Source organism: Erythrolamprus reginae, chromosome 2, assembly GCF_031021105.1.
Source record: "Erythrolamprus reginae isolate rEryReg1 chromosome 2, rEryReg1.hap1, whole genome shotgun sequence".
In the NCBI taxonomy this organism is placed as follows: Eukaryota; Metazoa; Chordata; class Lepidosauria; order Squamata; family Dipsadidae; genus Erythrolamprus; species Erythrolamprus reginae.
Genome location: NC_091951.1, coordinates 136,696,881 through 136,719,551, shown reverse-complemented (window position 1 = coordinate 136,719,551; position 22,671 = coordinate 136,696,881). Strand labels below are relative to the sequence as shown.

At 39.3% G+C, this 22,671-nt stretch overlaps 1 protein-coding gene across 1 annotated transcript in view; it reads left to right on the top strand.

The window, feature by feature from the left end:
* Positions 1-22,671, top strand: part of CACNA1A (calcium voltage-gated channel subunit alpha1 A) — a 419,872-nt gene that overhangs the window by 220,317 nt on the left and 176,884 nt on the right. The window contains exons 10-11 of the mRNA XM_070739561.1: positions 18,234-18,337; positions 18,547-18,662. Coding sequence (XP_070595662.1) covers positions 18,234-18,337; positions 18,547-18,662 — 220 coding nt within the window. The remainder of the gene's footprint in view (positions 1-18,233; positions 18,338-18,546; positions 18,663-22,671) is intronic.

Genomic DNA, 22,671 nt, shown 5'->3' with positions numbered 1-22,671 from the left:
GGACTCTGCTTGGTGGATTGGATTTGGAAACCTGGACTTTGCCTTGTGAGCATGATTCTACTCTGTGGGCTTTCTTTGCACTACGAGAGCTGAGTTTGGGAGTCTGACAGTGACTGCCTGCAGGGTAGCATGGGCTGGAGGCTTACCAGTTGTTGGAGCGCCTTTGGCTGAAACATTGCATTGGACAGGGAATGAGCACTCGAACACAAGAGCTGGATGAAAATGGGTCACTTTATTGATTACAGAAAGAGACCTGCAGAGGGAGCTAAATGGGGCGGAATATCTGAACACAACATACCTGGGCAACCAATGGGCGAACTCCTTGCTTGTTAAGGGTGAAGCGTGCCACGCCTTCACCCAAACGTGACAGCCACGCCCAGCATGTGGGAGGGCTCACCTCCATGACCCGGAACCGGAAGTGACGTAGATGAGCCCCAAGCGCTCCTCCTTCCCACCGCTCTGTCCGGGGAAGAAACATGAGTTCTGTGACAAAGGAGCCCATCACCTTTTAAAAGATGTCCAAGGGAGAACACACAGTTGCTACTGACACCCTTTCTGCCCCGTTTCTGCCAAAAGTGACCAATAATAAAGTAAATTCCAAATCAACCTATTTACAAACCGATACACCCCCTAACCCTTTAAAACTTCACACCTGACCAGGATGGAGAAGGCGAAAAAACAATCTGCATTAAGATTACTAGATTGCAAAAAATTCCTTCTCGGCCCCCAACGGGTGACCTCCCAAAGACACCCTGGATAGGGCAGAGGGTGGGTGGTGACCGATCGGGAGGTGTGCTGGGAGTGAAGGGAGAGGGCAAGAAGTACAGGCCCTAAAATAGGCCTGTAAAACCCTCCCCTCGCTCCCGGCAGTCTTTGTGAGCCGATTATGGCTCGAGGGAGCTCCCGAGCTGGGCGAAAGATCGATCAGCTGGGAGGCGGTGCCTCACCCCTCCCAGCTGAAAGGAATGTCAGGCCGGTAGTGTTTTCCCCAGCCCGACAAAAACTGCTTTTTGCTGCAATAGGAGCATGTGGGCGCGCCCGTGCTCTGCACGGGTGCGCCCAGCTGGGAGGCGGTGTTCTCGCCCTTCCCAGCTGTTGGGAACGTTGGGACGGCAACGTTTTCCCCTGGCCCGACTAAACACCTTGATTGCTGCCTTAGCACACCCAGCTGGGAGGCAGTATTCTCACCCCTCCCTGCCACTGCAAATGTCGGCCCGGCAAGAATCGCCCGCCTCTCAATTTATTAAGAGAAATAAAGAACTCTTTAGAGGCCTACCTTGACGTGACCACCTGCATTATAACACATTAGCATAGTTAATCCACCCACCCTCCAAACTTCCCTTCATTTACACTTCTCTCCCGACTTTCCTGCCTCCCATGAAACATCGATAATTATGTCCAGATGTATCATCATTAAGAAATTCCTGTACTTTGGTTCTTTTGTATCCTAACCACCTGAATCCCTTCTTCCTGGAATAATAATATTTCACCTTCAGGTATTTCAGGTCTGAAACAAAATCCCAGTTACCTCTCATATGCAGACCAAATTATGCCAAATGTACATTTGATTCCAGAAAACACCATCCTAAACCATGGGTAGGCAAAGTTGGCTCTTCTATGACTTGTGGATTTCGACTCCCAGAATTCCTGAGCCAATCATACTAGCTCAGGAATTCTGGGAGTTGAAGTCTACATGTCATAGAAGAGCCGGCTTTGCCTACCCCTGTCCTAAACCAACTGCTTCATGAACAAAGCAGTTTGCATGTGAAACGTATTGCACATTTGTACTTACCCAGAATTAGATAAAAGCATTTCTATATATTTCTCTTCAAGAGATTATTATGCTATGAAGATGTTCTTACTGACTGGTGTGTCACATTCTCATTTTTAGCACTTAGAGGGGCTGCTTTTTTTATATCAAAATTTATGAATCATCCCCTTCACCTGCCCTCAGAACTGTGATTATATTTTTATAATAACAGGTGTGTGTGTGTGTGTGTGTGTGTGTGTTTAAATTCTGTATACTCCTTTGTCTTTATTTCATAAATTGCAAATGTTACATTTTAAAGATCTATTATTATATCCATTTGGAAGAATAAATTCAGAAAAAGCATAATTCTTTGCTCCAAATGACCTGAATTCAATTTGATAGCAAATACATAGTGGAAATTATATGCAGTATACATGGTTTTATCAGGGTAAAAGTTGAAATATCAAGGTCTACAATAGTAGATCCATTGGTACACACTGCCCTTGGTTCTTCTTATGTCACAACAGTTCTTAGTCATTCCAAATGGCTGCATTGGAGGATTGTTTGCTCCATGGAAATTTTCTTTTTGTTATTAAAGTGACTAGGTAAAAAATATGCAACATTTGGCACGCTTGCCATGATCTCAATTTGTTGGAACTGCCTCATGTTTTAAAATTGTGTCCTGCAAAATCTCCCCTGGCTAAATTTCAGATCCTTCCTAATTTCATCTGTAGATTTAATAGCAGTTAAAGAATCGAATAAGAAAACTGAGTTTCTTGGTACACAGTTTCTTGGAACCGCACTAAGTTATTGCTCATAATTCATTAGTACCTTTGCATCCTGTTAGAAATTAAACAAAATAATGCATCTAATATCATTCCATTAGATGCTGAGATGTGAGAAGAAAATGGCTCTATTGTTCCTATTTCTGATTCTGAAATGTTTGCAGGATTATATTTCTTCGTTTGTTCTTTTCCTGATTCTATGGATGACCACAGCTGTTGGTTAGTGAGGCTGGATTCTATGTAGCCATTCTTGATATTAATAATTATGAAATAAGGAAACAGAAATCTATTTTCAACTCTTTATTTGATGCTTGCTAAAACTGATTGTAGGAAAAGTGGGTTTTTTTCTATGTCTTTATGGATCAGAGTATAAACAAAAGCAAGTCTATGAGTAGGAGGTATACTACTGTTATTTTTTGTACAGCATCTATTAATTTTCATTGCTTACTAAGACATATACAAGCATAAATATAATAAATATATCACTACTTTCCATGGTTAATGTTTATGGCATGGCTAGATTAAAGCCTTCAGGACATCTAGGAAAAGAAAATCCAAAGCTGCAAATATAGAATTACAGTAGAAACAGGAAACATAAGAAGCATAATTACAGGAAAGCTCAGCAGAGTGAAAAATAAATAAAATGAAATGACTACAAATTGACATTTTAGGCATCAGTGAATTGAGATGGATTGAGAGTGTACGTTTTCAGTTAAAAGATCACACCATTTACTACTAAAGATGAAAAATGAAAAATAAGCAACATTGCTTTAATTAGAAAGGGCATAGCAAGAAAAATGGTTGGCTGCAATGCAATCAGCGACCAAATAATATTGATTAGACTTCACGGATATATCTACGGTATTAAAGATACGATGATGATCATTCAAGTTTATACTCCCACCAACCACTGATGCGAAAGAAAAGATGGTTGATGAGTTTCGTGATCAAATTGAAATTGACAGAACATGCAAAGCAAGGTTTGCAACTTGTGATTGGGAAATGGAATGCCAAAGTTGAAATATGAAATTGGAAAATGTAGTTGGGTTGCATGGCTTAAGAGAACAAAATGAAGCGATCAGTTTATCAATTTCTGCCACTCCAATGATTTTTTTCATAGCTAACAGTCTTCAAGCAAACAAAATAATGCTTGCATAGAGGAAACATCATTAAATATCAAATTGACCATGTAAATAATGTCTGAAAGAGACTGGATAAGCTCAGTTATAGCATCAAACACATGGCCAGGAGCTGATGGTAGAACAGATCACAAACTATCCAAATGCAAATTCCAAATCAAACCAAAATGGAAAAAGAAATCTAACCAGTTTCTAAATTACAATCTTGAACATGCAATTTTTTTTCCTGGACTCTATTAACTGTTCTAATTTTCTTTTATCCCTTTCACTGTCTGGACTTCCTCCCCCATTCACTGTGTCTTTACAATGTCAAAACATCTGGTACAATCTAGCTTCCTACAATGCATTCTGATTAGGCTAGAAGACAATGAGTCTTTGAGGGCATTTCCAATTATTTGTGAAACCCAGGGAAAATATTGCAATGATGTTTGTAAACTTTTTTCTCTTCTTTGTGGGAACATGAGGATTGTAGAAGCTTGACAATAGGAAAGATCATTTTAAAATGCCTGCCTCGTTGTTTATTCATTGCTGTAAAGGAGAATGGAGATGGCCTTGAAGTTATTCAACAGTTATAAACACCAATTAGATCTGAAGGGGAAAAACTTAAGAATATCCCTGGGGGGGGAACTACTGACCCCCTCAGAGAGGGTTCGCAACTTGGGCGTCCTCCTCGATCCACAGCTGACATTGGAACATCATCTTTCGGCTGTGGCGAGGAGGGTGTTTGCCCAGGTTCACCTGGTGCACCAGTTGCGGCCCTATTTGGACAGGGAGTCACTGCTTACAGTCATCATGCCCTCATCACCTCGAGGTTCGATTACTGTAACGCTCTCTACATGGGGCTACCTCTGAAAAGTGTTCGGAAACTTCAGATCGTGCAGAACGCAGCCACGAGAGCCATCGTGGGGCTTCCAAGATTCGCCCACGTTTCCACAACACTCCGTGGCTTGCATTGGCTGCTGATCAGTTTCCGGTCACAATTCAAAGAGTTGGTTATGACCTTTACAAAGCCCTACATGGCATTGGACCAGAGTACCTCCGGAACCGCCTGCTACCGCACGAATTCCAGCGACCGATAAGGTCCCACAGAGTTGGCCTTCTCCGGGTCCCGTCAACTAAACAATGTTGTTTCGCGGGCCCCAGGGGAACAGCCTTCTCCCCCCGGAGATTAAAATTGCCCCCACCCTCCCTGACTTTCGTAAACTACTCAAGACTCACTTATACCGCCAGGCATGGGGGAGTTGAGACACCTTTCCCCCAGGCTCTTTTATACTTTGTTTTATGTTTGGTATGAATGTGTTGTTTGGTTTTTTAAATAATGATAGGGTTTTATATGTTTTTTTAATATTTGATTTGTTCTACTATAATATTGTTTTTATTATTGTTGTGAGCCGCCCCGAGTCTTCGGAGAGGGGCGGCATACAAATCTAATAAATAATAATAATAATTATTATTATTATCCCACCTTTATTTTATTTGAACAAGATATGGCGAATAGAATCTCTGTCAAGCTGTAAATATACTGTTATTACACCCTGTAACTATAGCACTGTTGTCAAACTTATTTCCTGACCCAACCTACCTTGAAGTACCAACACTAATCTTGAAAACTTCACCGCTGCCTAATCAGAGATGCTTTGACTCTTCCCTTTGATCATGGAGATGTCCTCAGATCTGTAGGCCACCTCATTGCCATAGAACAACTTGTTCAAACATTGTTATGACATCCGCAGGAAGTGGATATGTAAATAATAAACCCTGGACAATGCTATTGCGCAATTAACACAGCAGTCGAGGCAAGGCTTGCCTCAGCAGGATTCTGCAGTCTAGCCAATTTTTCTTCACTATCACTACCATGGGAGTTTGCGAGAAACATTTGGACAAGCCCAACACCAATTTATGATATTTATGGCTCCGTTTGAATTGTTTATGATGGGTCACCAGAATTTCCTGCAGATCACTCCAAGGTGACATTTGTTCTAAGCTTGCTGAAAGAAGCAACAGCCAAATTGAAGGCAACGATCCATTACTCTACAATTACCAGAACTTCATGCAAAGATTTATAGCTGTGTTTGAGGATTGAGCTAGGAGAGCAATGGCAAACTGATAAATTCACAAACTAAAATAAAACAACCACGGAGGTTCACGAATACATAGCAAAATTCCAATTATTTGATAGAAACATAGCAAGGAATTATTTTTTTTCCCTGACCAATTTTAAGACCAGTTTTGCTGATGAACTGAGAGATGAGTTAATGAGACAATTTGGAATAACTGCTCCAACACTGCATGCTAATAGACAGGTGATGAGTTGACACATATAATAAATAGTAAGGTGTGGATTTCTTACATCCTGTCTTCACCCTCCCTTCTTGTTGTGACCTCCTCAGATGTCTGCAGAGGAGAACTCCTACAAATAAGAACAGTAAAAAGATATCTGACCTCAACAGAGAAACACAGAAGGAGAGACCTTGCTTTCTTTCTATTACAAAGCCCCAGGACATCTAGCCAAGATTTGCATTGTTAAAGTATAGACTTCTGGTTAACAGCTAAATGCCAGGCCTGTAAAACTGCTGATTACATAGCAAAGATCTCAATCATTCCAAAGACTTGTCTTCAAGAACCTTCACTAGCTTTTCTCCCAAGTGCTTGGCAACTGAGTCCTCAAACAATTAAAAAGATCATAAATAGTCAGCAACAGCCTAATAGACTTTGTTATCCTTGTTACTCTCTGGTCAGCCTTAAGTTCTGAAATGCAACCCTCATCTCTTCTAGACTTTCTTAGATCAGACTGCAGTGCTACAGGTGGCCACTTAGTTATTAGAGAAACTTATGCTTGTGGAAACAACTAACAGGCAAGCATTTCAATTTGGTTCTGTTTTACAGTGCGCAGGACCTCTGCAAGTGGCAATAAATGATCATACAAAAATCTTGGCACTCTATATTACAGATTCCTTATATGTTCCCGTTGTGTTGGGAATCAATTGGATACAGACAGCGATGGACTATGAGCTGGAACGCTAAATTGTGCTCATCCCTGCGGCTTGTAAGTTCTTGCGATTTGGCTGCTGCACCTGGGAGGTAGCAAAATTGTGCCCATGTTTCGGCGAGGTTTTACCTGTGGCTCCGTGCGCGATTTTGCTACCTCCACAGATGCAGCAGCCAAATCACGCTGGTCCCGCCAGAACTTACGAGCCATGGCAGCGAGCGCAATTTAGCGTTCCAGCTCGCAGCCCACCGCTGGACACAGAACATAATCCAGATGTTCACTGGGAGTAAGGATAATTTTCTTTCCCACCTCAAGCTTTCCACTCTCATTCTTCCATCTTTTCTGTTCAGCTCTATGAACTCCCTTTTTGCCAGAAAAGAATGCAGTTTGCTAATATCTTGGGGGTGGAAGGAGCACCTGCATTACCTTCTCAAATGTGTGACTGTATTATCAATTTGAAATCAGGAATACATCAACTTGAAAGCAGGAATTCAGCTCACGGTTAAGACTACTCTGTACCTACTGAAAAGCTAACCACTTAGAAGGAGTTTCTGAATCTGAAGAAAGTTATTTTATTTATTTCATTTATTTATTTTGTCCAATACACAATACATATGGAAGAGAATAGACATGAAGTATTATATGAAATAAACCCAGAGGCAGGGTTGAATTAGAACGGTACATTATTCAGCTCAGCATAGGTAAGTGACTTTCAGCGAGTACCGTCTGCTCTGCTTGGGAGAAACCGCTTCTTTTATACATTTGCGGTTCCCGCCAAAGCAAGAGCAGGGAGCGTCTGAGCCAATCAGGAGCGACTTCCTGATTTCCAGCTCAGACAGCGCTTTAGCAAGGAACAAACTATTTACAGAGATACAAGGTAGCCATTACAGGATACAACATTATATATAAAGAGAAGATATAAAAATAGAGGAGGAGATATATGAAGGAAGAAAAGATATATGATATATGAGATAAGGAGAGACAATTGGACAGGGGACGAAAGGCAGGCTAGTGCACTTATGTACGCCCCTTATATTTGCCTCCAGTATCTGTATCCACATTTTTTTGTTCTTAATATATATAGGGTTATACACTCCTGAACAGTGTAACTATTAAGGATCATTACCACCTGTCTCTTCAGATGTACTGGACCACCTTCAAATGGCATGCATTTTCAAAAAATTGGATTTGAGAGGCAATACAATTAATTGAAATTAAAGGTCATGAATATATAATTACTGTAATACTAGATGTGGTAAGATTATAGACACAGTGATGTCCTTTGTTGTATTGGTTATATTTGGCATGATGATGATAATAATAATAATAATAATAATAATAATAATAATAATGATAATGATAATGATAATGATAATGATAATGATAATGATAATGATAATAATAATTTATTAGATTTGTATGCCGCCCCTCTCCATAGACTAGGAGCGGCTGGCATAACTGCTTAATTATGACATGATTTTTCCCAAATTATTGAAATATCTTTTTATATTTTGAATACATATTTATTTATTAGATTTGTATGCCGCCCCTCTCCGTAGACTTGGGGCGGACATATATATGTAGACATATATTTGTATGACATACTGAAAGGCTCATCTTTGTAGGAGACTCACCGTAAAGTTAGGAACTTTAAACAAGATTATTTAATAAAAGGTAAAAAGGTGGGTTTGATTTCTCTCAATTGGATTATTAGGGGTATAGAAACTGCAGAAGGAATACAAATAATCCCACATAAATTCAGTATGTACAATCATGAAAGGCTTCTTGAAATATGAAGGATATTCAAAGTTTTGTGGAAAGTTATTTCCTAATTTTGCAGAATGCTCTAAATATCCTAAAGAAAAGACATAAGTTAGAATGGTCTACCTAAGTGCAACCTGCAATTTAGGAACTGAAAGCCAGTGGCTTCTGAGGCATCCAGATCCACCACCATCCCTTCAAAGTGAAAGCAGATGCCTCCGATATTGCATGAGGCAACCTTCTCCTTCAGTCATGAAAAAAGGAGATAAAGATCTCTTGCTATGTGTGTTCCATTCCAGACTGCTTCTCCCACCAGAAAGGAACAATGACATTTTCATTAAAAGAGCTGCTTGTGGTAATAGCAGCTTTCCAGTCTAAGAGGCATTTAAAAGGAGCAATCCATCAAGTAGAGGTACAAAAGAATTAGAAGATATCCAAAAGACACAATCTCTCACATCTCAACCGATGAGATGGGCACAGTTTTTCCTTTAGTTTCAGTATAAAAATGTAAATACCTCTCACACACAGGTTCGCAAAATAAAATACCATGTGTATCAATAACTTAATATAATATTCCATGCATATCCCTCCTTATCACCATCCTAAAGCCAAGCAACATTCTATTTGGCTGCTGTGTGCATTTTGACTTTTGCAACCCTGCTGTTCTGTTCGGGTCGTATGTGACCCGAAGCCAAGTTTGAGTCCCTGTAAAAAATTTTCCCTGCATATCTGAAACTTGAAATTTCATGACTTTTCATCATTTCAGGGGTTCTCTCTATGAGAATTTTTTTGGGGGGGTGGGGGGCTTAGTTTTTGCTGAGCAAAAAAAGTTCCTAGTGTTATGTTCGGGTCACATACGACCCGGACCGAAAACACTTCATTTGAAGTGCTTATGTTTGGTCAATTTGAAAACTTTTTTCACTTGGAAAGTAGTCTGAACATTTCTGCACACAATGATATGAAAATTGAAATGAAAAAATTAATCCTTATTGGTTTATTTTGCACATAAATGTGCCGCCCCCCCCGTTTTTGTGATTTTTTTTCAATTTATGGATAGTTTTGCTTGCAAAATCCATTCTATTTTACTGGAGTTGGTGTGGGATTGGTAGCTTGAACATTTCTGAATATAAGAAAAATATAAAGGAACTGAAAAAAATGATTCTTACTGGTTTTTTAACATCAGAAATAAGGCCCCCCCCCCTCGGCTGCTTGCAATCATTTTCACTTTTTATTTTTTTATGCTCCAAATCCGAAATATTCTTTAAAATCTTAGGCATTCATTTACTCAATTTAACAATGCTGGTCATCAAAAAATATTTTTGGGGTGGTGGCTAATTGTTTTCTGGGCAAAAAAAAATCATAACTTCAAATCTGTTTCTGTTCGTATATGACAGGACCATAAATATTTTTTTTAGGTACTTGAATTTAATCTTTTTGAAAACTTTTTCAACTGGAAAACTAGTTTGAACATTTATGAACATAATGATATGAAAATTGAACTGGAAAAATTGAGACTTACATTTTTATTTTGATCAAAAAGCCCCTCCCCCCATCCTTTTTGAATTTCGTGTCAATTTATATTTTTTAAGGCTACAAATCCCTAAGGAATTTTCCCCCAAAAGGTTTGATATACTAAATTGAACAATCCTGAACATAAGAAAAATATAAATGAACTGAAAAAAATGACTCTTATTGGTTTATTGTTTTATACTCGAGTATAAGCCTACTCGAGTATAAGCCTATTTGAGTATAAGCATGGGGGCCCATTTATGAGCAAAATAAACCAATAAGGATCATTTTTTCAGTTTAATTTTCATATCATTATGTTCAGAAAGGTTCAAGCTACCAATCCCACACCAAAATAGAATAGTAAAATAGAATGCATTTTGCAGGCAAAATTATCAATAAACTCAAAAGTTTTGATATACTAAATTGAACAATCCTAAACATAAGAAAAATAGAAATGAACTGAAAAAAAATGATTCTTATTGGTTTATTTTTGAATATAAGACCATATCATTTTATACTCGAGTATAAGCCTACTCGAGTATAAGCCTATTTGAGTATAAGCATGGGGGCCCATTTATGAGCAAAATAAACCAATAAGGATTAATTTTCTCAGTTCAATTTTCATATCATTGTGTGCAGAAATGTTCAAGCTACCAATCCCACACCAACTTTAGTAAAATAGAATGGATTTTGCAAGCAAAACTATCCATAAATTGAAAAAACTTTCACAAAAACGGGGGGGGGAGGCACATTTATGTGCAAAATAAACCAATAAGGATTAATTTTTTCAGTTCAATTTTCATTCCATTGTGTGCAGAAATGTTCAAACATGTTTCCAGGTGAAAAAAGCTTTCAAAAAGACCAAACATAAGCACTGCAAATGAAGAGTTTTCGGTCCGGGTCAGGGTGACCCGGGAACATAACATTAGGAACTTTTTTCGAACAGAACAGCAGGGTTAAGATGGACATTTGATTTTAATCTATGATTTACCATCCAGAGTCACTTGTTGATGCGGGCAACCATGCAAATTGAATGAGTAAATAAACTAACTTTGTCCCACCTCAGAGAAAAGACTCTCCAGGAAGATTAGCATCAGATGAAAAAAAAGCTATTGATCTGTTAGATTAAATTGGATTAGAATAGATTACTATTTGGTTGAATATGCTAGGCGTAGGTAGATAGATAGATAGTCTTCAGGGGGATTTATAAACTGATTCTTTGCATTTGTCTATGAATGCTGAACAATTGTTTAACAACAGTTGTTGACATCTGGAGTCCTTGATGCTCTCTGAGATTGATTGTTTGCTTACAGATATTTCATTACCCTGGTATTTAAGATCATCAATGTTAGTGAGTACGCATTTTGCTTTCCATTTTTATATGCTTGCCCTACCAATTGGGTGATGGTATGGTTTTTCTCCTTGATGGTTGACTACAATATTGCTTTCTGCTTAATTATTTGTCTCACATTAAATCCTTTTTATCTGGATGTTAGCTGCTGAAGAGGATGTGCTTGGGTCTTTTTATTTATTTATTTATTTATTCATTTATTTATTTATTTATTTATTGGATTTGTATGCCGCCCCTCTCCGTAGACTCGGGGCGGCTAACAACAATGATAAAAACAACATGTAACATGTTGTTTCTTTCTTAGCTTTTTTATTGTCTGTTTTGAATACTGTAGTTATAAATATGGTTTCTATGTCTATGTGTTCTTTTTGCCGGCGATGTAAAACTTTTCAACACCACGGACAACACATTTACTCTCCAAAAAGACCTCGACTTTGTCCCAGATTGGTCTAACACCTGGCAACTTCAAATATCAACCAACAAATGCTCTATCCTCCACATCGGCAAAAAGAATCCTAACCTCATATATAAATTGAATAAACAAATTCTCACAGCCAACCCACACTCAGTAAAAGGCCTTGGAATACTAATAACAAATGACCTAAGTGCTAAAGCCCACTGCAACAATATCGCCAAAAAGGCTTCTAGAGTTGTTAACCTGATCCTACGTAGCTTCTGCTCCGGCAATCTCACACTACTCACAAGAGCCTACAAAACTTTTGCCAGACCTATCCTTGAATACAGCTCATCTGTCTGGAACCCATACCACATCTCAGACATCAACACCCTTGAAAACGTCCAAAGATATTTCACCAGAAGAGCTCTTCACTCCTCCACTCGAAACAGAATATCCTACGAAAATAGACTAACAATCCTGGGTCTAGAAAGTTTAACTATGATGCCTAAAACATGATTTAAGTATCACCCACAAGATCATATGCTGCAAAGTCCTACCTGTCAATGACTACTTCAGCTTCAACCGCAACAACACAAGAGCACACAACAGATTCAAACTTAATATTAACCGCTACAAACTTGACTGTAAAAAATATGACTTTAACAATTGAGTTGTCGAAGCGTGGAACTCATTACCGGACTCAATAGTGTCAATCCCTAACCCCCAACACTTCTCCCTTAGACTCTCCACGATTGACCTCTCCAGGTTCCTAAGAGGTCAGTAAGGGGCGTACATAAGTGCACTAGTATGCTTTTCGTCCCCTGTCCAATTGTCTTTCCTTATCTCATTTATCATATATATTTTCTTCCTTTCATATATCTTCTCCATTTTTATATTTTTTCTTTATATATATTACCTCGTGTCTATTCTCTTCTATATGTATTGTGTATTGGACAAAATAAATAAATGAAAAATAAAATAAATAAATATTGGTGCCTGATTAATCTGAATGTGAAGCTTCCAGGTATTTCCTAACATTTTTGGATTTGGCTTCATCTAAAATGCTAACAGTTCCTCAGCTGAAACTGGGGTTGAGTCTGTTCATGTGTTGTGAATTAAATAGTTTTCATTCTGTCTTCTCACAGTATCTATCTCTTCCACTTATGACTATAACCATGTTGCTTGTATCTTTTAATTTATATTGTTTTTATTTGTTTCGTAGTATGATTTGATAGCTTATTAGTAACCTTGACTATCACTAAGTGTTGTATCTTTTTTATTTTATTTTATTTATTATTTATTTATTCTTTGTCCAATATACAATACATATGGAAGAGAATAGACATTAAGTAATATATATAAAGATAGAAAGTTTAAAAAAAGAGTAGATGGGAGGGAGAGAATACAGTGATCCCTCTATTATCGCGAGGGTTCCGTTCCAAGACCCCTCGCGATAATCGATTTTTTGCGATGTAGGGTTGCGGAAGTAAAAACACCATCTGCGCATGCGCACCTTTTTTTTCTATGGCCGTGCATGCGTAGATGGTGGAATTTGCGTTCCCCGCCGCCCACGCAAAGCGGAAACCCGATTCGGCTCCTCGCTGCTGCTGCGCTACCGAGGAGATCAGCTGCTGGGCGGCCGAAGGAACCTTCCCTGGGTCTTCCCCCTCTTGCTGGCGGGCGGGCAAGCGGCGGGCATCAGCGAGGAGCCAGGGTTTCCCCTTTGCATGGGCAGCCGGGAAGACCCAGGGAAGGTTTCTTCGGCCGGCCAGCAGCTGATCTGCTCGGTAGCGCAGCAGCAGCGAGGAGCCGAATCGGGTTTCCCCGCACGCAAAGGGGAAACCCCGATTCGGCTCCTCGCTGCTGCTGCGCTACCGAGCAGATCAGCTGCTGGGCGGCCGAAGGAACCTTCCCTGGGTCTTCCCGGCCGCCCACGCAAAGGGGAAACCCTGGCTCCTCGCTGATGCCCGCCGCTCGCCCGCCCGCCAGCAAGAGGGGGAAGACCCAGGGAAGGTTCCTTCGGCCGCCCAGCAGCTGATCTGCTCGGCGCAGCAGCAGCGAGCAGACGAAGATCAGGGTTTCCCAGCCGCCCACGCAAAGGGGAAACCCCGGCTCCTCGCTGATGCCCCCGCTCGCCCGCCCGCCGCCCGCCACCCGCCAGCAAGAGGGGGAGAGATAGAGAAAGAGAGAGAAGGAAAGAAAGAGATGAGAGAGGGAGGAAGAGAGTGTGAGAGAGGAAGAAGCAAGATAGAGAAAGAGAGAGAGAAAGAAAGATGAGAAAGGAAGGAAGAGAGTGACGTCATCGGGTGGAAAAATCGCGATATAGCGTTTCGCGAAGATCGAGATCGCGAAACTCGAGGGATCACTGTATATATGATATAAGAGATAGGGAGAGAATATATATATTATATATATATATAGAGAGAGAGAGAGAGAGAGAGAGACAGAGAGAGAGAGAGAGATAGAGAGATAGATAAGGAGATAATATATATGATATATGATATAAGGAAAGGCAATTGGACAGGGGATGATAGGCACATCAGTGCACTTATATACGCCCCTTACTGGCCTCTTAGGAACCTGGAGAGGTCAATCGTGGAGAGTCTAAGGGAGAAATGTTGGGGGTTGGGAGTTGACACTATTGAGTCTGGTAATTAGTTCCACGCTTCGACAACTTGATTGTTAAAGTCATATTTTTTACAGTCAAGTTTGGAGCGGTTAATATTAAGTTTGAATCTGTTGTGTGCTCTTGTGTTGTTGCGGTTGAAGCTGAAGTAGTCGTTGACCGGAAGGACGTTGCAGCATATGATCTTGTGGACAATACTTAGATCGTGTTTTAGGCACCGCAGTTCTAAGCTTTCAAGACCCAGGATAGATAGTCTATTTTTGTAGGGTATTCTATTTCGAGTGGAGGAGTGAAGGGCTCTTCTGGTGAAATATCTTTGGACGTTTTCGAGAGTGTTGATGTCTGAGATGTGGTGTGGGTTCCAGACAGATGAGTTGTATTCGAGAATGGGTCTGGCATAGGTTTTGTAGGCTCTAGTCAGTAGTGTGAGATTGCCAGAGCAGAAGCTACGTAGGATCGGGTTAACGACTCTGGAAGCCTTTTTGGCGATATTGTTGCAGTGGCCTTTAGCACTTAGGTCTTTAGATATTATTCTTGATGAATGTATTTTATTCTCCTTGTCAGAATGTCTAGGTAATAAACCTTCAACAAACTTTAAGTAGAGTTAATGTAGCAATGTGGGTTAGTCAGTCAATGAATCAGGCTTAGTACAAAATAGAACAATATTATTAGTTACAAATAGGCAAATAAGCAATAGCAGTTACAAAGTCCAAATATCATACACATATAACCCTAATAATGGTTTACAAACCAGATTAACGCACACAGCAAAATATGCACATAGCAAATACAAATATCTCTAGTATAAACTCCCCCAAGAGGAACGGCGTTTGCTCCCACTTATGACCAACCAGCAAATGTTTCTTAAAGGTATAGTCATATGCCTACATTGTTAGCATGTGTATTGCAACACGCAACATATATACACACAGTATACTAACACATCTTATGTACACTGAGATCATATACACCAAAAACAAATTCCATGTGTGTCCAAGCACACTTGGCCAAAAAAGAATTCTATTCTATTTTTTAAAAAAAACCAGCATTTGGTTGTAATAGTCTGTTGGTTATTTCTGAAATTTTTAAAAATATATTTTGATATAGTGTTGCCCCTTTCATAACTTGTGTCCATTTGATTATAGTGAGTTGAGTGGTCAGATGCTTTTTGATAAAGTTGCACAGGTATTCATTTTACTGAAAGATCTTGTATGGGTATTTCCTGTTTCTGGTGTTCTAGGTTGCTGCAGTGAATAATGTTTTTATAAGGATTGGGTTGTTATTTTGCTAATGCACTTGGTTTGTGTAGGCAATTTTTCAATAGACTTTTGCCATTGTTTCCTTTGCTGATGAGAATTTCCAGGAAGGATAGTATGTTGTTTTGTTTTTCTTTCCTTGTCAAATTCCTTTGAAGATGCTGTTTCATATGTCTTTACTAGTTGTTCCCTTTTTATTACGGCAAAGGTGTCATATAAGGTGTCATAAAATATCATTTTCCAGTGATCTAGTGGAGATACTGTAGACTGATGGGCTTAGCAATCAATACCCTTCACCTATTTTTGTTTTTTTGACAAATAAGCTGTTACATAGTAGAACAAATTATTGATTTATCTGGATTAGGAATGGTCATACTGGTATGAATCTTTTCCATTTCTATGCTAGGATACTCCTAATGATAGGATCTTTTGTGTACAGTATATATATCGATATATCCACGAGAATGGGACAATTTGCTGCAGCCAGCTCACCTCAGTTGACTCACCCCAGGACAATTTGCCACAGCCAACTCAGCATAGGACTATTGGGAGGGCGAATTGAGATTTCCAGGGACTTCATCAGTCTAATTAAAGCTACATATGTGGTCCAGGCCCTGACTGGCCCTTTTCTGGGTGATGATGTCAGGTTTAGGGGGAAACGGATTCTCATTTATGACAGATGCAGTGTCCTAGTATCATATAATCCCCTTTTGTGACCTTCTGTCAAGTAAAGTCTATAGGGAAGCCAGATTCACTAAATAATTTAGTAACTATGGTGATTCACCTAACAACTGTGACAAGAAATATCATAGAATAGGTCAAAATTCAGTTAACAACTTCCTTGTTTAGCAACAGAAATTCTGAGCTTAATTATCATTAATCGAGGACTACCTGTATATGTGAACTCTGATCAGTTTATAGGAGAAATAGTCTATTCAGTGAGTTTGGGGGCTTTGTATTCCAAAATTCCATAATATTTAATCGATTTTCACAAATTATTTAGCTGTGCTGTCATTCCCTGCTATCTTATGTCTTTGTGTTCCTGTTTTAAGGTAGGAATGGTACAAAGTGCTTGGTGTAGTAATCTCTTCCATCTTCTGACTCATCAGATAATCAATAGTACCTGCTTAATTTCACAATTTTCCCAATATTCCTTTCAAATTGTTCACTCTGATATCTTTGTTATAGCTTCCTGCTGGGTATCCCTACAGATACCCATTCAAGTGCTTTGTGTCAGACGGCTGATAAGAGAATATGAGATTAGGGATTAATTTATTTTAAATATTTTTGTAGGAGAGGGAAGGGCTGTTAGGTTGCTATCAGTGAGCAAAGAACTCGTGGAAGAGAACTAGAATGGAAAAATGTGAGACAACTAGACAACTAAAATGCATCTAGACTGTGTTGTATTGTTGTAGGTTTGTAACTGGGTATTGCTAGGGAAATTTAACTGGCTAGTTGATGGAGGTTGACAAGTTGTTAAGTTTGTAATCTTTTTGTGCTTGTGATAATAGTCTGATTTGATATCACACCAGCCCGCAGACTGTTCCTATCCTTTAAAACAGTTATTTTCAACGTTTTTTGAGCCTGTTCTGCTGGGCTCTCTGGTAGGAGCCTCCCAGAAATTCAAAGGTATAGATTTCAGACACACACACGTTTGAAAATTCAAAACAATGTTCTTTATCACAGAATTCAAAATAAACTAAGCACTCTTTTTGTATTGCAAAGAGCACTCGTCCCAAAACAACCTGGTAGTTTGTACAAGTCCCTTATCAGTTCGTAAGTACTTAGCTTGCAGCTGTGAAGAAAGTCACAGCCCTTCTTCTTCCACGAAGTGAAACACACTTTGCTCTGCTTTGGTTTCAAATTGGTGAAAAGTCAACAAACAAAGGCCGGAGTCAGCAAGACATTCATGAAACACAACTATCAGATAATTCTCCACAAACGCCAAACCCACATGCTGCTATTTATAGCAGCAGCACTAATTACAGCAGCCCCACCCAACCACAGGTGGCCTCATTTTCTCTTGTAATAATCCTTTAGTTGTTGCTTCCTATGCATCACTCTATGGATGCGTGGATGTGTCATTAATTCTTGTTCAGAATCCAGAGATGATACAGATGATTAATCTCCTCCTGGGCTGTCTGCCAAACTCTCCTCCTCCCTGTCACTCAGGCTTCCTTGGTCAGAGGAGACTTCGTCGGCAGATTCCACTGCGAGCAAAACAGGCCCGCAGCATGTGGATGTCTCCCCCACATCCACCTGCACATTCCTTGGGGCAGGAGCTGGGCCAGAGCTAACCACAACAGAACCACGGCACATTTTTTACATTTACAAAGTCCTGGGGCACACCACCAACCAAAATTACATAAAATGACACTCAAACGCAGTACATATTATGCATATCGTTAATAATATAGTTTTTAAATGTATTTACACTCACTTAGTGTGAAACCTGGGCCTGTTTCGATGAACACAAAAGGGATATCCTGGCAGGAATGGTAGTTTGGGGGGCCCTGTTTAATTTCCCCACAGCACACCTGACCATGTCTTGCGGTACACTGGTTGAAAAACACTGCTTTAAAACATACCCTGAATTAGTTAATGACTTTGATGAAAAATCTACTCCATGACTTCAGTATCCAATGATTTCATCCTCTTTTTTTCCTCCAGAGCAACGATGCCTCAGGGAGTGCTTGGAACTGGCTATACTTCATCCCTCTCATCATCATTGGATCCTTTTTTATGCTGAACCTTGTGCTAGGGGTGCTTTCTGGGTAAGTATCTAGTACATTTGCTATAGAGAAAATCTATTAGTGATTACGGTAGCTTTTTTCAGCCCTGTAAAGAAAATTCAATTTATGGCAAGTGGACGCCCCAAATCCTGGGTTCTTTCTGCCTTTGTATTTCTTCTGTGATGCTTTCCTGCAAATTTAAGTGGTGTAACAGAGACTATTAAACATTACTCTTCCTTCTCGGACTGCAGGGAGTTTGCCAAAGAAAGGGAGCGAGTAGAAAATCGGCGTGCATTTCTGAAGCTGAGAAGACAACAGCAAATTGAAAGGGAGCTCAATGGCTATATGGAGTGGATCTCCAAAGCAGGCAAGTCCTACGGATCTTTTACTCTTTGTTTTCCTAGTTTATTATTTTTAATAAACTGAATTTTGGTGTCTCGGCCTGTGCCTTCTGTAGCTTTCTTTTGTTGATTGTAAACTCAGTACAAAAGTCCCCCAGGGTTCTGTCCTAGACTTGGTATAATTCAAAACATTCGTACTTTTTCATAGAATGAAGATTATACATCAGATTTGTAGATAGTATCAAACTGAGCATTGGAAATCAGGTTCAGAAATTAAGTCAAGTTAAAATAAATCAAAGCAGAGATCAATGTAAAATTCTATATTCCATATGTAGGGAAAGCTGGACTCACAGACTTGAGACAGGTTTACTACAGTACATACAAAAAGACACCAGTAGGGATTGAGATTTTATTAAATAGATTATAAGTTAAGTAAATCAGTAGTATAATATCAGCTAAAAAAAATAAGAAGAGATATGGTAGACTTCTCCGGTCCAGCATTTTATTCCCACAGTGAATGATGATTTAGGACCTCAGCATCTTTTACATTCCCCAACAACAGGAACCAGTTTTCTGAATTTTCATTCACATTGCTTCCTTGGATGACCCCAAGTTCTAGTACCCTGAAAAAAGGAGGGGAAACATTTTTATTAATAACCTGTATTCTATATATTGTTTATTTGTTTCTCTTTTATGTTTCCCTGGTTTTTTCACCATTTCCCCCCTAAGCTAACTAATTCAGACATTGTAACATTTAATTAGAGAAAACGTCTTCAGTTTATTGTCTGTTCTTTTCTAGATTTATTCTTACAAGTATAGATTTATAGTTAGATGCAGTCAGCTTTCAGCCTGAAATAAGGTTGTAACTATTCTTAAACCAAGACTTAATTTAGATTAACCCACTTTAGTGTCTTATGATACTTAGGTTGAGATGGCAGGGTTTGGATTAAGTAATAATGGTAAACTAAACCTTTTAGAAGTAAATTCATTTCTGCAGCATTGCTCTATTATTTTGGCTTGGTTTTCAATTCACTTCCTCCTGATGATAGGATATTTTGCTTGGATTGCCAGCTGTTGGAGATGGGTAACATATTTTTCTTAATCACAAAAGATATGTCTTATTCAAAAAATCACTGCTGTATGAGCTAAAAAATCTAGAATTAAGATTCACATTGACAAATTTGTTGACTGTTTAACTGATTTAAAATGTAACCTATTGAATTGTATGTTTGCAAGTATCTTGTCAACTTCGTATGTTTTAATTGTTCAAATAAAGTCTATTTTTTTTAAAAAGATTCAAATTGACAAGAAGTTAAAATTTAAAGTTAATTTTGTAGAGGTTTTTAAGTAGACGTTTACGGGTTACTCACTTGTATGGTGAGGCAGGGAATTCATGTTTTGATATTAAAATATTCAATATTGGTGACCTTCCTGAATAATATAATACGGAATAACAGAATTGAAAGGGATTTTGGAGGTTTTCTACCTTGGTTAAGCAGGAGATCCTCCTCTGCCATGGTTGCTCATTCTGTTCTTCTTGTATTTTTTAGTTTTGTATTTAGCTGGATTCTGAACTGGAATAGAATGATTATCAAAATATGTTTCACACCAATTATTATTACTACTCAGTTGGACAGAAGTGGTATATTTCTTTATTTCCATGGATAATGTTTTTCTTATAGTAAAACATGCTACCTTGATTCACAAAATAGGCTTCACAGAAATAAGTTAATACAATAACAGAACACATTGATTTATTTATTTAGGCTTATTCTGGGTGACAAGTATTTTCCATTACAGTTAAGTTTATTAAACACAATATCTTGATGAAGATTCTCAGTCATCCAGGTAGAGTAGTCTGGAAGTTAAATCATGGCAACTGCACCTCCTTTCTGATTGGTTCAAAATGTTTCACTGCTTATCCAAATAAAGTAGCTTCTTCAGTCTGGACAATTTGGAACGTATATCCTCTGGGTATATTTCATTTTTTACTAACCTGGATAGGCTCATTAGATAAGTAGGCAGAGAGTCAATGAGATGTAAATGTTCCAGCTCCTAAACCCTTTACTCTAGGTGGGTCATTAATTGTGGCCTCCCTTGCATGAACCTTTATAGGAAGATTAAGACCACTTTAGGACCACTTGAGACCTACAGGTTTATCCAGTAGTAAGAACTGAAACTTCCTTGGAGGACATAAGTATATAGAGTCCCCTTAACCAACTTGTTTAGACCAGTGTTTTTCAACCTTTTTTCTTCAGGGGAACCCTTTGGTGTCATCAGATTTCTGGCAGAACCTGTACTGTGTACCAGTACTGTTTATGTCCCTTCAAGGCGAGCCTTGAACATTAAGGAGGGAATTTAAATAAAAGAAAAAGTATGTAACTGGATGACAAAATTAGAAAAAACAACTGTTGCAACTTTTTTGATGATTGATATTAGTTACTAACAAAATATTGCATTTTATTCATGGAGAATCAGATGGTAAACTGTATTGTTTGAATGTATGTTGAGAGAAAAATTTAAAAAAAATTACCCTTCCCCCAAAAACGTCCTTCCTTCCTCCATCCCTCCATTCATTTCATGCTTCCTCCTTCCTTCCTTTTTCCCTCCATTTCTCCTTCCTTCCTTCTTCCTTCCTTTCCTCCTTGTTCCCTCAATTTCTCCTTCCTCACTTCCTTCCCTCCCTCCCTCCTTCCTTCCTCTCCACTTCTCTCTTTCCCTCCCTCTCTTTCCCTTTTCTTTCTTTCTCTCCACATCTTTCTCTCTTTTCCCTCTCTCTCATTCTCTCCCCCTTCTCTCTCTCATTTGTTTTTTCCCCTTTTTTCTCCCATTTCTCTCACTTTCATTTCTGTTTTTCTCTCTCTTTCCTCTTCCTCTCCCTTTTTCTTCCCCTCCCTTCTCTTTCTCATTTGTTTCCATCTTCTTCCTTTCTCATTCTCTCTCTCTCTCCTCTCTCAATCTTTCTCTCATTTCTCTCTCCCTTCTCTCTCATTTGTGTCTATTTTCTCTCCCTTATTCTTTCCCTCCATCATTTTCTCATTTCTCTCTCTTTCTCTCTTTCTCTCTCTCATTCCCTCCTCCTCTCTTTACCTCGCACAGCTAGCAGCAGCGTGTAGAAGAGGGGGAAAAGTGCGGACGTCGCTCCGGTACCTTCAGCCCAGGGATGGTGGGTGGGGCTCCCTATGCCTCTTCTTTCCAGGGTGGCGCCCCCGCCAAAAAGAAACAGTGAATGGAGGATTGGCAGGGGTGGGCATGGTCTGGAGAGCCGGAGCAGCCGGGCAGCACGGGACCCTGACCCATGGGGGTTTCTCCCCACCCGACAGCTTGGTTGGCGGTTGCAGCTGTTGGGTGGGGAGAAACAGCATTCTGGGAGGAGGCGAAGGCAAAAGCGGAGTAAGGTGGAGGGGGCGGCGACGGCTGCTGCTGCTCCTGGTCATTTTTTTTCTCATTAAGTCGCGGAATCCCTGGCTGGCCCTTGAACCCACGGGTTCCGCGGAACCCCGGTTGAAAAACACTGGTTTAGACTGAAGAAGCTACTTGGCTAAGCAATAAAACATTTTAAACCAACAAGAGAGAAGTCAGTTGCCATGACTCAATTTCCAGACTTTATTAAACACAGAGCAATATTTAAAAAACAACAACAACAACAGCATTCCACCCTGTAGCACTACTAATTCAGGAGAATATTCGGTCTACCTCCCTTCTTTACAGGCATCCCTGAACGACCTAGGTCTTAATGGTCTCCTGGAACCTGAGAAAGGGTAGGCAGTTGTTCTCAATGGGGAAGTGGTACATATTGCACATTACTTTTATAACGTTCAGACTTTAACTAACTTATTATGATTTTTCTATTGGGATTCAATTTAATTAAAGCTGTTTAACAACTGAACAGTTGTTTGGGATATTTTTTGTTCTGAAAAAATTACTTCATTTTTAATTTGCAAAACATTGCTCTTATCTTACAAGGATAAGCAGTGATATACTCAGTACAAATATTTTAGCATAAAAATATCTCACTGAGAATATATTTTTATT